Raw genomic sequence first — 13,648 nt, 5'->3', positions numbered from 1 at the left:
CCACATAAGTTACTGTTATACACAAGGAATTCATCAGAAACAAATGGAGAGAACTGGATTGTTGGTTAGGAGGAGAGACAGGAAAGTATACAAGCAGAGTGTCAACATCGTCACAGAAAGAGGAGAGAGCACGTAGCGGATTGCGGATGATGATCAAAATGAAAATTAACATCAAAAGTGAAAAGGTCAGAAGTGATGGTGGAGTAAAATGAGGGGGATGCAAGAAGGGAGAAAGAAAATGGCCATCCCACTGTTAGGACTGGAGGAAAGTGGTGTGTGACAGTAAGTTGAACAGGAAGTAGTAAGGGTGGCTGGACTTACGAAATTACAAAAAAAATACTCTTTTATCAGTAACTCAAAGAAAGGGAAAAATCAAGTAAAGGAAAAGTTAAAGACTAAATGTGGATTTTTTACTAAGGTATTGACCATTCCAGACACTGATCAAAATGGTTTGGGAAAGGATGGAGAAAGAGATAGGTATGCCAATTATACTGGAACAACAGTGTAAAGAGAGACAAAGAGGAGCAAGGTGTGAATAGTGAGAATAGGGTAAATGGAGTACAGTGCAGGAAGTGAAGATGTGGATGTAAACAGACGCGTGATCAAGGACTAGGCAACAATATATAAACATTACTGAAGAGGGAGGGTGAAAGAATAAAATGGGCAGTGAGAAGTTAAGAGTTCCCGGCTTCTCGGTCATCATTCACTAAAGGTAGATACAGGAGCAGACTTTCAAGACTACAGAAAGTGAGACAGGGACGTGTGAAAAGGAGAGGGTGCTTCTCCACAGAGCAGGCTTGTCTTGTTCCCTGTATGCAGCAGAGGTTGCTGTGGCATTGTTACGCCCCCAAAGGAGACAGCTTTGGTGAGAAACCGAACCAGCCACCTCCCAGGAGAAGAGAGATATGGGCTGACACTTTTTGGAACCAAGGCAGAGTAAACAGGGTACCCCCATTAAAAGAGGAGCCTGTGTTCATAAAGCTATTGTAAGGGACAATTGCTCCTCTTCACTGTAGTATTGCATCTAATATTATGAGAACCTATTACTTAATTTTAATGAGGCGATAAATCAACTTGCATAGATAGGAAAATCAAGTTCGTGTTTCCTACATTAACTGATGGAACACTAGCAAAGAAGAGGGGCCGATTTGGCTTGCTATACCTCTTGAGCAGCATCCATTCTCCGCTGTACCACCTATTTAGAATCAGGGGGTGCTCACGATTACCAACTTGGAAGGAAGAAAAAAAGGGATTCCAGAAATGTTCAGTCATCACAGTCTCTCGTGTTCTCAGTCACTTCTGGGGGCTAAAAGGTAAACAATAACAGAGGTCACAGAACATTTGCCTAGGTGGTCTGTGGACATTTTCCCTGCACACCCCCGAGTTCTGTGTAAGGGAGTGAGGTGTCTTGCCGCCTCAAGAAACGCTGGGAGACCATTTGTGGATATTTTCTTAGCCACCAAGGGTTCCTACGTGGGGCACTTTTTTCGGTGTTTGCGTGGCTCCTCCATTAGGGACCACACAAGCGCAGCCAAAAAAATGCAGAGGATCTCGGGGGACAAAATACGAAAAGAATGGTAGGGTGGGAACTCTGGATAAAGCACGCACGGATTTCAGTAAACAGAGGCATGATATTTCATGGTGAATGAGGGGCGGACAACTGATGAGGGCGCGGTCAAAATCCAGGTGAAGTATTCTGAAGATTTTGCAATCCTGTCCTTCGCAACACCAAAAAACCCATAAAAAAACAAACCTAATCGAGATTTGGAAACCCTTCCGTCATTTCGGCATGATGCTGATCTACCTGCGCCACTAAAAGCTCTCAACATTTAAGCTGTAACCTTCACTAGCAAAGTGAATAGGTTATAATCGCAGTGTAAACATGGAAGGCTTTAATCCTCTGCCAGGAATCTAATATTTCAGTCGCACAGACAAGAGGCGCACTGAACAGAACCCGGGGGCGCGTGCCGCTTAGGAACAAGGAAGCCCGCGCCGGGGTCCAGTCACCGCGCGCACCGTCAGTGCACTAGACGGACGTCAGAACACACTGAAATCAACATCAACAGCCTGTGAACACTGTGTTTATAGCGTGACTGAAATTGCAATCAAGCGCCAATGTGCATTCATTAAGTGTCAGCCTCTCTCCACTACCCACGGGTGTGTCTCTGTTCTCCATTTAGCGCGCCAGAGGCAAAAAAAACAAGCTTTGCCCACGAAAGTCATTGCGATCACGATCGCTGCGAAAGCGAAAGTGACCGCGATGACGCGCTAGTGCTGCTGGCTGGCCTAGAGCATGGCGGCGCTGTAAAGCCATATGGCTGCATTGCGCGCGTGCACGCCTCGTGCACTGTAGCTCTATGCCAGCGGTAGCACTTTGAAAAGTCCCTTACAATATGTCTCTCCGAGCCAGCGCAAGCGCTGGGCTCAGCGAGACCTAAAAAAGTAGACTTTGAATAGGGAGGAAGGAGCAATTAAGAGAGAGATCAGAAGAAAATCAGCCCTGTCTGACCTTCTTTAATCGCGACCCCGTGTTGAACTGAAGGCAAGCCTGGACAGTTTCGTTTCCAGAAGTTTCCTTAACCACTTGTGATTGGATTCAAATATTTGTTTCCTCCTCCTGAAGGATTGTTGAAGCTGCTTTCAGGGCAGAACTGCTAGGGCTGCGCCTGCTGAGGTGGAGACCGATCTGGCTGCATTGCTCTGTAGCCTGGCAGTGAATTTCTCCAGAGACCACTTTACATTATGTTACAATAGACCAGACGTTCCATGCAAGTGTGACTATTGGCTCAACCAGGCGACAATAATAGTCCGAGTAAGGGAGACATAGAGGCTGTAAAAGGGGCGGGTCTATCAGTCCACATTAAAAGGGGTAGAAAGAGAGGAAGGACAGTAGGGGCCTGAGCATGAGTAGCAGTGCAAGAGGGAGCGCGGAAGAGAGCCGCATTTTGCAGTGGCACCCTATTCTGCGCCAGATGCTTACACTGAAATCAAATTCAACCACATCTGGACTCGAGGAGCTCCTTGGACATGCAGCCCCGTACAACCCCAGACGGTGAAGACGCGCCCTGCATAACTGAAATCAGTATGCCACTCCTACACCGCATGTGATGCACCCACATACATTCACTAGGTGTCTTACACTGTGGGCTTGCCAAGGCCTGGTCAGTTGTCTTCCAGTGCTTGTGTGTGTGAGGAGCTTTCCAAAAGGCAAACTTCAGTTTGACTCGAGCGCTGAGAATCGTGAAGGAGTGAGGAGATGTGTAGGGTCCGACTATGTATAAGGAACCCACAGAATCGATTCGGTTTGCCAAGCACAACGGCCGATGACCAGTTGCATCAAATGTCATTTAATATTAAGCATCGAATGTTAAACATGGAAGGGTACGAGCTGGGACTGCTAAAGGGGGAGAGACTGCACTGCTCGAGTCTATGGGAAAACTGATGTTCCTTGTGTGAAGTCGCCCAGCTCTGACGTTCTCTGTAGACGTACAATATCTATGCTAAAAGGGAGTACGCATAGAAGTGGGATAGGAAGGAGCATTGCCCGTCTAGAGCATGTGTGGGAAGTGCACGTAAATAAAACTGAATCGTACAAAATAAAAATCCTGCTTTTAAGGCCTCGATCCATATGGGGTAATTAAACCCAAGCTATTTAAAACGGGAAATTCTCTTGTTATCTTAAGTTTTATTTGCTCCTCGGGGCAGAAGTCGCCAGTTTTCAGTGAATTTTGCTAGACTGTTGGTAACCAAGGCAACTGATTCACTCGGCATCTCCGCACACGTAAAACCCTGATAATTATACAATTTCTCCTAGTCGGGGGTGGTGATGCAGACAAGCTGCCACCAGCAACTGCTCTCTGGTGCCAGTATGGAGGCGACCAGGTGTCCAGCAATAATAATTACAGATTTTCTCTTGAGCTACTGATACCCTGCAGTTATATAAACTTGCTGTCCCTATAGCTTGGTTCTCTCTCACCCCCCACGCACGTTTTAAGCTTAAAGTAGAGTTAATGTTTAAAAAAAACTCGGAAATTCATGTAAAACCACACAGTTAAAAGGCAGTTAAGATTACAAATTAAACAGGAAAAATCGCAGAAATTTCTAAGTTCGAGTTAGTGCCACAATTTATAACTCGCACAATAGCCATGCAAACCAGAACTCTCACCCCTAATGCAGTGCTCGCGACTCCACCCTTAATGCGATGACAAATGTTATAATCGTCAGATGTGATTACATATCCCAGTACTGTCACCGCTCGGAAAGAGACTACTGTGAGTGTACTGTTATTTATGGGTTTGAATATGTGATTTTATTTCATTACATTTAGATTTTAGGTGCTCCTTTCTATTGGTATGAGTATAGTGAGGTCCTAAGCATTGTATTGTATGTGTGTGACTCCTTCTACTCTTCACTTGCTGTCTCCAAGCCACCTCCACCTCCGGCCGCCATCTGAGGCTGGTAGGAAGCAGAATTCAGCATCGCCTCGAGGGCGGGCATGAGGTTACTTCAGACTTGTGTCGTCCCGTCTGGAGGTAGGATGGAGGTTTGGAGAAGGCCGATGGCGCCTCCTGCCACTGCTAAGGAGTGATGTAGAAAAGTTTCCGGATCCAGTAGAGCACCTTCCGAGATTCAGAAGGTGACACCAGAAAGAGAGTCACCAAAGCGAACTTTGTTTGAGAACCTTAACACTTTTGCAGCGGAGCTTATGTTGGTCGGCTTGCAGCACGCCCATTCCAGAGTGCAAGTAAGTCTCCAAGGGCAATGATATGATCCCTCTGGCTAGAAAATGAAAAACACAGGTTTTGTGTCTTATTCCTAGCTAACCATTGAAAGTTAATTCAACACTCAACTGCAGTTATTTCATGCTGCTCGCGAATCCTCCAACATTTCTAAAATAGATGAGCAACCACTGTCTGCAGCATTATAGGACCTCCTGTCACTTTTGTGGCCTGCTCATGGGAGCACACAAGAAACCGAGGAACCAGCTCCAGAACATTTGGAATCATGAGACCAGAACTGTGGCACACTTGGCTAATTTCCATTACGTCTTCCCACCGCCTTCATACCCTTGACTGGCTTCCCATTAGTGAACAGTGTTCTGAAGTTTGGTAAACTTGCACAAGTATTTACATCGAGAAGGTCCTCGGTGCTAAACTAATCTCATTTCTTTGTGTTTTCTTGGAAAAGACTTGCTGTTTGTGCAGGCCAGCCTTGCATGTGTCGACCCATTTAGGAAGAAATCCTTTGGTATCTGAGTCCTGGCCACAGACAAAAATACGAAAATAGTGGAGCGACCTTCCGTTCAATTTTTATAAACCGCAGCTCTGAAATTATTTCAAAGATGCTAAAATTCACACCTCTTTCCTGCTTTCTAGACTCGACATGCCAGTTTTTTTTTTTATACTTCAAAATGTCCCACTTCCCTGTCCTAAAATGTTGGCATGTATGGTTTGACGCCTTTATTATTTATTATACTGATGGAAATAGTATTTTTTATTTATGTAGTGTTCACCCCACAATTCTACCATTTCACTAGTATCCAATCTAATAATATCCCATTTACGGAGCTTGAAAGGATGGAAGGCCAAGTTAACCTTGCCAGGGTTTGAACACATGGTTTGTAGATCAGTATAGAGCGGTTACTAAAGCCTTCTCATGTGCACCGGAGGTTGCGGAGCACAGGCAGAGCAGAAGCTGCAATAGACGATTTGATGTTTCATTAACCCCTGGCTTCTCACCCGTGCACGCTTTTGCTCATTCGTGTGCCTTCTGACGTGCTTCCGCACTACTGGCTCCCGACTCCACATTGAAGGTGTACAACCAAAAGTCTGTTTCTGCTCCCCATATTTGCTTAGTAACTAAACACACTGGTACACCCCTCTTTGGGCATGGTCATCTTATTTTATTTAAGGTGTTGAATACTCAAGACTTTTATTTGTAACCCTGGTTTAGTGGCATGGCACAATGTGTAATCTTGGGCAAATTACTTCATTTATATCTAAGACTGTCTCCTTCCTCTCTTGAATTTTAGGCCTGTATTGGGAGATGCCTATTGTCTAGGGAACCTCAAACTGCAAAGTCAAGTGATTTTTCCGCTTTTGGCCAACGTTTCAACCAAAAATTCACTTCTGCTGACAACCGAGCCTGAAACTAGCACATTAGCCACGTCTGTTATGTCATGAGTAAAGGAATCTGTCATTCTCAAGGCTTTCCCCTCAATGTAAAACTAGTGACGGGAATCCCGAGAGGACTCCAAACCAGGATTGTAGATGAAAACTACAGATTTTTTTTCACTTTTCCAGTCTTGTGCTTTAATGACATTTGATTCACAAGACATTTTATTGAAAAAAAGATTGTAGCATTTATCGCTGTAGGAGCACATTCTCTGCATGCATTCCTACTATTCAGGGTCAGGCGCAGACGTTTACAAGTTGTTTTTCTTCTAAGAAATCTTTAGAGTCATAAGGTATATAATGACTCGTCCCTCAGTTGGCAATTTGCATAGTATCAACTCCATGTAGATGTGTTTTTTCTGCCATCACTTTCAGACATGTACTGGCCGTGGGTCCGTGTTTGGTGACTTATCGCTCTTTCTTTTAGAATTAAATCGTTTTTATTGACACTATGCATAATAGAAGCCATACACAGCAAGCTGCCTACAATCCTAATGGGCCGGCCGCAATGGTGACACAGACCAGATAAATGCAATTAACCAATCATCAAATTTTGAGTGTGACTATGGGTTACACAGCTAGCCACCTACAAACCATCTAGGGCCGGCCGTGTCATCTAGAGATCATGGGATGCAGACATATACCAAAAATTCAATTGTATCGGACATCGCCGAAAGACTTGCTGGACCACCCCCAATAATCCTCCTCATTTCGAGGCAGCTGCTAGCCATGCTGGGCCTCGTTTCAGAACTTCAAACATGAAAAAAAACCAAAGAATAAAAAACACAAACCTCTTACTTTTGGGGCCAACCAGTCGTTTTGACTTCAGCATCAATGGAAAAACTCAACTTAACTTCGTTCTTTGGACGCTGTACCACAGACACATCTCTCATCGACGCCTAATCTCCAGGGCCTCGAACCCTTACCTTGGCTCTGCACCCTTTGCCTCGAGGAATTTGTCTCAGAGAATGTGTGCAGAGTAAGGGGATGGGTACCCTTCCAGTACTTCCCACAGCACCATGCAAAATTGCCATGGACTGACCATGAGGTGTGCAAATTCCCCCCCCCCCTCCACCACCATCACGATGACACCACATGTAAGGTCTGGCCTCACCTTCCTGTGGAAGAAGGCATTTCAGTACCGACATGAGTAAAGATGGGCACATCAGAGAATGCAGAGCCAGCAGTCTGACGACAACCACAACATCTTCGGGGAACACAATGATGAAGGTCAAGAAGCGGAAGCAGGCTTTTTGTGGCCCAGCCGGAGGTGGCCTTCTCCTCTGACTCTGAATCTGAAGAGGGGAAGCACTAGGCCCCTAGTGCCTCTTAGCTACTGAGTATCCCAGATAAAGGGTAAACAACTTTTTCCCTGCAGGTAATTACAACGCGGTCGTTACAACCACCGCGTTGTAATTTCGCATACCATTACTCCGCAAGTCGGAACAACGACTTGCGGAGGGGAGAAGAAGGTGTTGGATTAAAAATCAATTATACTATTCCAACATCCAGCGCCCCCCCTCCGCAAGTCATTGTTACGATTTGCGGGGTAATGGTATGCGGAATTACAACACGGTCGTTGTAACGACCACGTTGTAATTCCCTGCGGGGAAAAAGATTGCGTGATAACGACGTATATTCCAGATAAAGACTTCGAACAGGAGTATGGGTGACAAAGAGCCACCTATCGGGCCTCCATAACAGACTCGTGTTGAGCCAGAGCTCTGTCCCTAAGGGGGTCTGGTGTCGAGTCCTTACACTAAGACTCAGACCTATGGGCATCCACCGCCTTCAGGCTCTAGTCAGCACTGATTGAAAGCTTCAGAGCCACCAACACTCCTCAAGACAACACTGACCACTTTTGACCTTCAAGCCTGAAAATGCTGCAAATGCTTCGGACCCCTTGAATCAGTAGACCCCTTCAATGTTGGCACTTAGGTCAACATCAGCACTGTAGCCGCTTTCTAAGAACGAAGACTCCATTGTTTTCAAGAGCGCACTCCACTCTAAAGACGCCTTCCATGCAGTGAAGCCCCCTCCAGCTCCCAAGCACAAGAGGTGTAAGGACTGGAACACTAGCCCCCTTCAGTGCACCCCCACCTGTTCCTCCTCCACCAACACCACCACTGCCATACACATTGCCTCTTCCATATTCGCCAGAAGGTTCCTCCTACTCTTACAGGGAAGGAAGCCCACCACATCCTGCTTGACCCTCTAGATCCTACGTAAGACCCAGAGACCACAAATGACTTGTGGGACGACTACAATATCAATCCTCCAGGAGATCCTGACCTGGATAATTATCTGGTTTATGGCATCACCCCCAGGCAAAACCACAGTGTATCATGAGGTGATAAAGAGGGCGGACACTTTTCATAAGATGGACATGCATGTCCTCCACTAGGATGATGACTAGCTCATGGAGATGCTGTCCAAGACACAGAGCACAGTGTAGTTCCTCAGCATGTTGAAGGGTATGTTAATATCAATCCCAGACACCTTCAAGGTACTTGTAAACGGACGGCTGGTAACTCCCCAGTTGAAGACAAAATCTAAACCATCTCCTAACAACCCACCGTGCATAAGGGGGGGGTCATGTTCCTTGTAATCCATACTGTGTGAAAGTGATCAACAGCTCAGGCTACAGCTATGCTCCTCTTCCTGACAAGGAGGCAAGAAAATTGACGCTTCAGGGAAAAGTGGTAGCAGCGCAGGTGGCCGGCTACTGTAGAATCCTAAACTCTATTGGCCTGCTATCCCGGTACAATGGGGCGCATTGGAGTGAAATGCAGGCGCTCTTCAAGCACCTCCCAAATGAGCATCGAAAAAGAGGGAGCAGTTGATGGAGAAGGGTTTGACCATCTACAATGCCTCCATTTGCTGTGCCCTGGAAGTGGCTGCCACCACAGCAGCCTCAGTCCATGCAGGTAACAGCGGTGGGGCCGGGTAAAGAGGGATTTTAAGGGATGATACAGAGGGAAAATTAAATAAATCATTAATTTCCCATCCATCGTCCCTCGACCACCTCCCCCCCCCCCCCCCACACACCTTACACGGCCCAGCGATGTTACCTTCACGGACCACGGATTCTCTGAGGCCATGTGATCTGCTTCTTCGTCTGTGTGCTGAGGTGCTGCTGAACTCTGTTTTATGGATATAAAAAGCGTGGGTCTGTGTGCCTTGGCTTCTCTGTGAGATGCTTGTCAAGGGTCCGCCCCCCATAATCCGCACACACACTGGCCACACCTTTGTTTAGGATTGTTTGTGGGTATTGGCTCCTTGAAAACAATATCAAGCAACCCTGGTGAAGAAGCTAGAACTGCTGTCCAGGTGGTCAGTAAACCGCTTACTCACTGTTACTTGACATTTGTAGAGAAAAAAAAAGGTTTGATAATGAGTTTAGAATTAAACGTACCTCTTCAAGCACAATTTTCATTTCCTCAGAAGTGATGGCATAGTCCTACAATATGGTTTCACGATTCGTGATTCGTGATGTTCTGCAGCAGTATTTTCATTTTAAGTAGTACAATGCATTGTGAGTACAATCTAGGGGTATCTTATGTGGAGGCCCAAGGTACCGACCCCTCTAAGAAGGCTGCCTGAAAATGCAAGAAAAACAATGCAGCTGGAGTGACCAGATGCCCGCCAATATCACCACGTTACTAGAGTTTCCACCATTTGTCAGACCCAGAGAGTTCGATGTAAACCTCCCTAGCGACCCCTAGACAAAGCTAGGCACGTGCCCGCCTCACACGATACTCATCCTGGAAAGGTAGTAGGGGGTGCTGGGTCCGTTAAAGAAGGCCACAGTTCAAGCGGAGTAAACTCACATAGTAGCCACCAGATGGGGGAGTAACTGTGGGACCATTCCAATGATCTATCATGTTATTACGTTGTGTCTTCTATAGTATGTAATTAACCTTTCTTGTTTGTTGCTCTTTGCAGTGGGCCTGCTGTTGATTTGTGCCGCCAGCTGCAGCGTGGCACCAGCCACCTGGGGCATAACTACTAATTCCCCTGACCTGCTGCCGGGGGTCTTCTGCCTGCCCTTTTCTTGCCTTGCTGTTTTCACCCCGGTGTGTGACGTTTTCCCTGTGGACGGGCTCTTACGTATCTCTTTCTGTTTTTTTGTCTTTGTGGTGCTGCAACTTTACCAACAGCCTGTTTCGCTGCTCGAAAAGGCGGCGCCCCAGTGGTGCCAGGGAAAAATACAGGCGCATCTTGTTGCTCAGACTAATCTGCTCCGAAATCAGGTGAATGCCAACCTTCCCTAACAACAACCCTAACCTAAACCTTAACACCTCGAACCCCTCTGAACCATGACACCTACCGTAGACTCAACCCTAACCTCTAACCCTGCATGTGCTTTGGGCGCCTTTGTTGCTGTGATTTAGCATGCGACTTGTAACAGCATGTGTCAGTCTTTATTCTGGCAAATAACTGAGTAACGCGATTCTATGAATATTTGATATAAGCTAGAAGTATAATATAATAGTATTTGTCCTGGAATTGTTAATGTAATTTTCGTGTACTGTGAACGATCTTGGAGTAAAAATCTCTAATCTTTTTTTCTTTTCTTATTTTTGGCATTGGCCCTCCAGAGCTGGAGGGCAGTGACTTCACTTCTTACAGAATACATTTTCTGCATTTTTGGGACAATTTTGCTGGCTTTTTTTTTATTAACAGGGCTTTTATCGGGGTAATTTATATTGTATTCTGCTAACGTTTTCTTGATGCCTGTCAGGGTCATTTCCTTCTTTACTATGTTTCAATTGCTGCAGTCAGATTTCATCTGCATAAAGGACATCAGTGGCTTGTATAGGGGAGGGGAGGGGGCGATAAATTTAGCTCAGCCGGCGGATTTGGTGGAGTTTTGGCCACACAACGCAGAGTTCCAGGCAAGTTCCACCAACCACCACATGGTGGTGTTTTTTCTCACGCGCAGCTCGCCAATGGTAAGTTAGCAGGTGTGAGCAAGAATTGATATCCTCTGGTGCAATTTTTGGGCACCTGTAGGGCACCCAGCGAGATTTTCCCAATGCGGGCAGTCACGACCGGTCACCGTGAGAAAGCTGCTGCTCGAGTAGAAAATCTACTCGAATGGCAGCAAAGCAGCAGCGCCCTCTGGCGCATTGCATGGTGCTGTTCGTGCTGATTTTACAATGCAGAACAAGCGCTCAGCGTTAAAAATAAGCGAGCAGCGCAGCATGCTGATTTCACCCCGTTCACAGAACACAGCGGAATCTCATGGAGTTTTCATGTAACTCAATGGAATTCCACAGAGTGAAACTCCTTAAGTTCCACCCACCCCTAATTTTGAGGTGGAAGAAACTTGTGGGTGTTACAACATTCAACTTGTGGGTGTTACAACATTCACACCACATCTGCAGAATGATTCGGGAAATAATTGGAGTCCAAAGATGGTGAAGGGTATTGGTCTGGTTCTTGGGAGGCCATTAAGGCAGACAATAGAATGTCTGGAGAGCTTCTGCACATTATAAAACGGGCATGGCATTGTCAATCAGTTGTGCTTACCTTTAAATGCAAACACAACCAACTGGCATTGGCATTGCTTGCATTTAGTAGTCTTCAATCCCTATCGAGATCAATATTGTTATATCGTCCACATTTCTCTTACAGGTTTTCTAGTGACCAGTAGGTGGCATTGGAATGCAGCAAACTGATCTTTAAACATGGCTTTGTTTTCTTAGATACAGTGCAGTTTGGAGGAGGAGTAGTATACTGAGTAGATGTTCTCTGGCACATTTGCAATTGAGTACTCTGTCCGCCAAACTCCAAATCAGCCTCTAAATATCAGTAGTACCAGAATTACAGGCCTTTGCTTCACAAATTCAGGAACATGGTTGATGATCCGAATAGATCAATGTATAACACCAACTGTCCTTGAGGAATACAGTCCTATATGGTCTGCAGGGGTATCAAGGACGGCGTGGGAAGGCCAAGGTCCTGTAATATGTAAACTTTTTTTCTTCTGCCCATTAATTATAGTGCAAGTGGCAGTCTGGAATGTACTGTGCTGGCAGGGCACATTCATAGCGTGCACATGCACCCATCTTTCTCCGGCTCTGTAATTGATCTGGTTACAGAAGAGGCTAGGCTCACTTCACACTGTGACATTCACCATTGGGTGGGAAGATCTGCTCACCCATCCCCGGTGAGTGCCCCATTCTGCCCCCACACATCTGTGGGATAGTCATTTCTCTCAATGCACACTTGGAGCCCTCGGTGTGAATCAAATTGCCCGTCTATAAATGCATCAAACGTCCTGTTTACCACCAGCCAAGGATGGACTGACATTTCTTTAAATTACTCTCTGCCTGTGAGTTTACTCCTCGTGCAGATGGTAGATATTGTGTAATGGTACCCAGAAGGCCTTGCTGTAGTGCTGCTGGTGATCCAACAAACATACTACGCATGGAAGCAGAAATAATCCTGTTGTGCCTTTGAGAGATGCATGTACGAACAGACCGGGCTGGTTTTTGTTTTTATGCTGAGAATATGATTGGATGGGAATTTCTTGAGGAACAACCTACTTTAGGTCTTGGTCTAGGGGTCTGACTGTCTTTAACCTATACACTCCGTTCCCTGGGCTTCAAGCTTTGTTTATGATCGTATGTGCAGACTAACACAGCTGGCAAGAGCTTGCATGAGCTTGCAGTTATAGGGTCACCGATTGTCACAGTTCTCCTTCAAGCAGCCGATTACTCCAGATGTCCTGGGTCAAGCTGGCCGGATATGCTGCCTGTAGTCCCCCTCTCACAGTTTGATGCTCCTCTGAGGGAAAGTTCTAATGGTGATGCAGTGTTTTGGATTTCCTTGATGATGTGCTGTGTATTGCCAAACATAATGAAGACTGGTGATTAGAAATGCAAGACTTTTTCCAGGCAGTAACCACAATGGCTTGTATAAGCAGATAGTGGATATAGTTTGGCCTCCCTCCTCTGTATGAAGGTATATTGCTGTTCTGTAGCTTAATTCAGAAGAAGTTGCATGACATCCCATTTGGTAGGATTTTCAGTTGCAAAGTTTTTCATAAAGTGCTTGGAAAGTATTTTCCCTTAGTTTCCATGCTTCTGTTTAAAGCCTTAAGCTCGATTTGAGAGTTTTAGAAATACCCATGTGATTTGTTTAACCCTGTACAAATAATAAAAAAAACATTTTGTCTACTTTCTTTGTACGTGAATGAGTCCGTGAGATGAATACTTTTTTGTTCATCCTGGGCCTTTCCAGACTATCTTCAGCTCAGATCGATCGTCCCTGGCAGATCCAAATGTGTTCTGCAGCAGTATTTTCATTTTAAGTAGTGAATTTCAATTCCTGTTCTTTTGGCAAGGCCTCATTTGATCATAGCAAGACGTCTTAAGTGGATGTGCGTTGAGTCGGCTTAGATTTTATGTCGGCTCGACGAAGCCTCCAAGGTTGACACACTGGCTAGGGAGTTACCCTTGAAAAGG

At 45.7% G+C, this 13,648-nt stretch overlaps 1 protein-coding gene across 12 annotated transcripts in view; it reads left to right on the top strand.

Annotated features, from left to right (window-relative positions):
• The window catches only part of BIN1 (bridging integrator 1), a 555,217-nt gene that overhangs the window by 322,921 nt on the left and 218,648 nt on the right, over positions 1 to 13,648 (top strand). For 4 of the 12 annotated variants that reach the window (XM_085646001.1, XM_085646008.1, XM_085645999.1 and 1 more), the window contains exon 7: positions 10,334 to 10,426. The exons of the other annotated variants lie outside the window; for them this stretch is intronic. In XM_085646001.1, coding sequence (XP_085502127.1) covers positions 10,334 to 10,426 — 93 coding nt within the window. The remainder of the gene's footprint in view (positions 1 to 10,333; positions 10,427 to 13,648) is intronic. 12 annotated transcript variants of the gene reach the window in all.

Source organism: Triturus cristatus, chromosome 3_1 (assembly GCF_964204655.1).
Source record: "Triturus cristatus chromosome 3_1, aTriCri1.1, whole genome shotgun sequence".
In the NCBI taxonomy this organism is placed as follows: Eukaryota; Metazoa; Chordata; class Amphibia; order Caudata; family Salamandridae; genus Triturus; species Triturus cristatus.
Note: the sequence above shows the minus strand (reverse complement) of the source record. Positions and strands in the feature narration are given on the sequence as shown.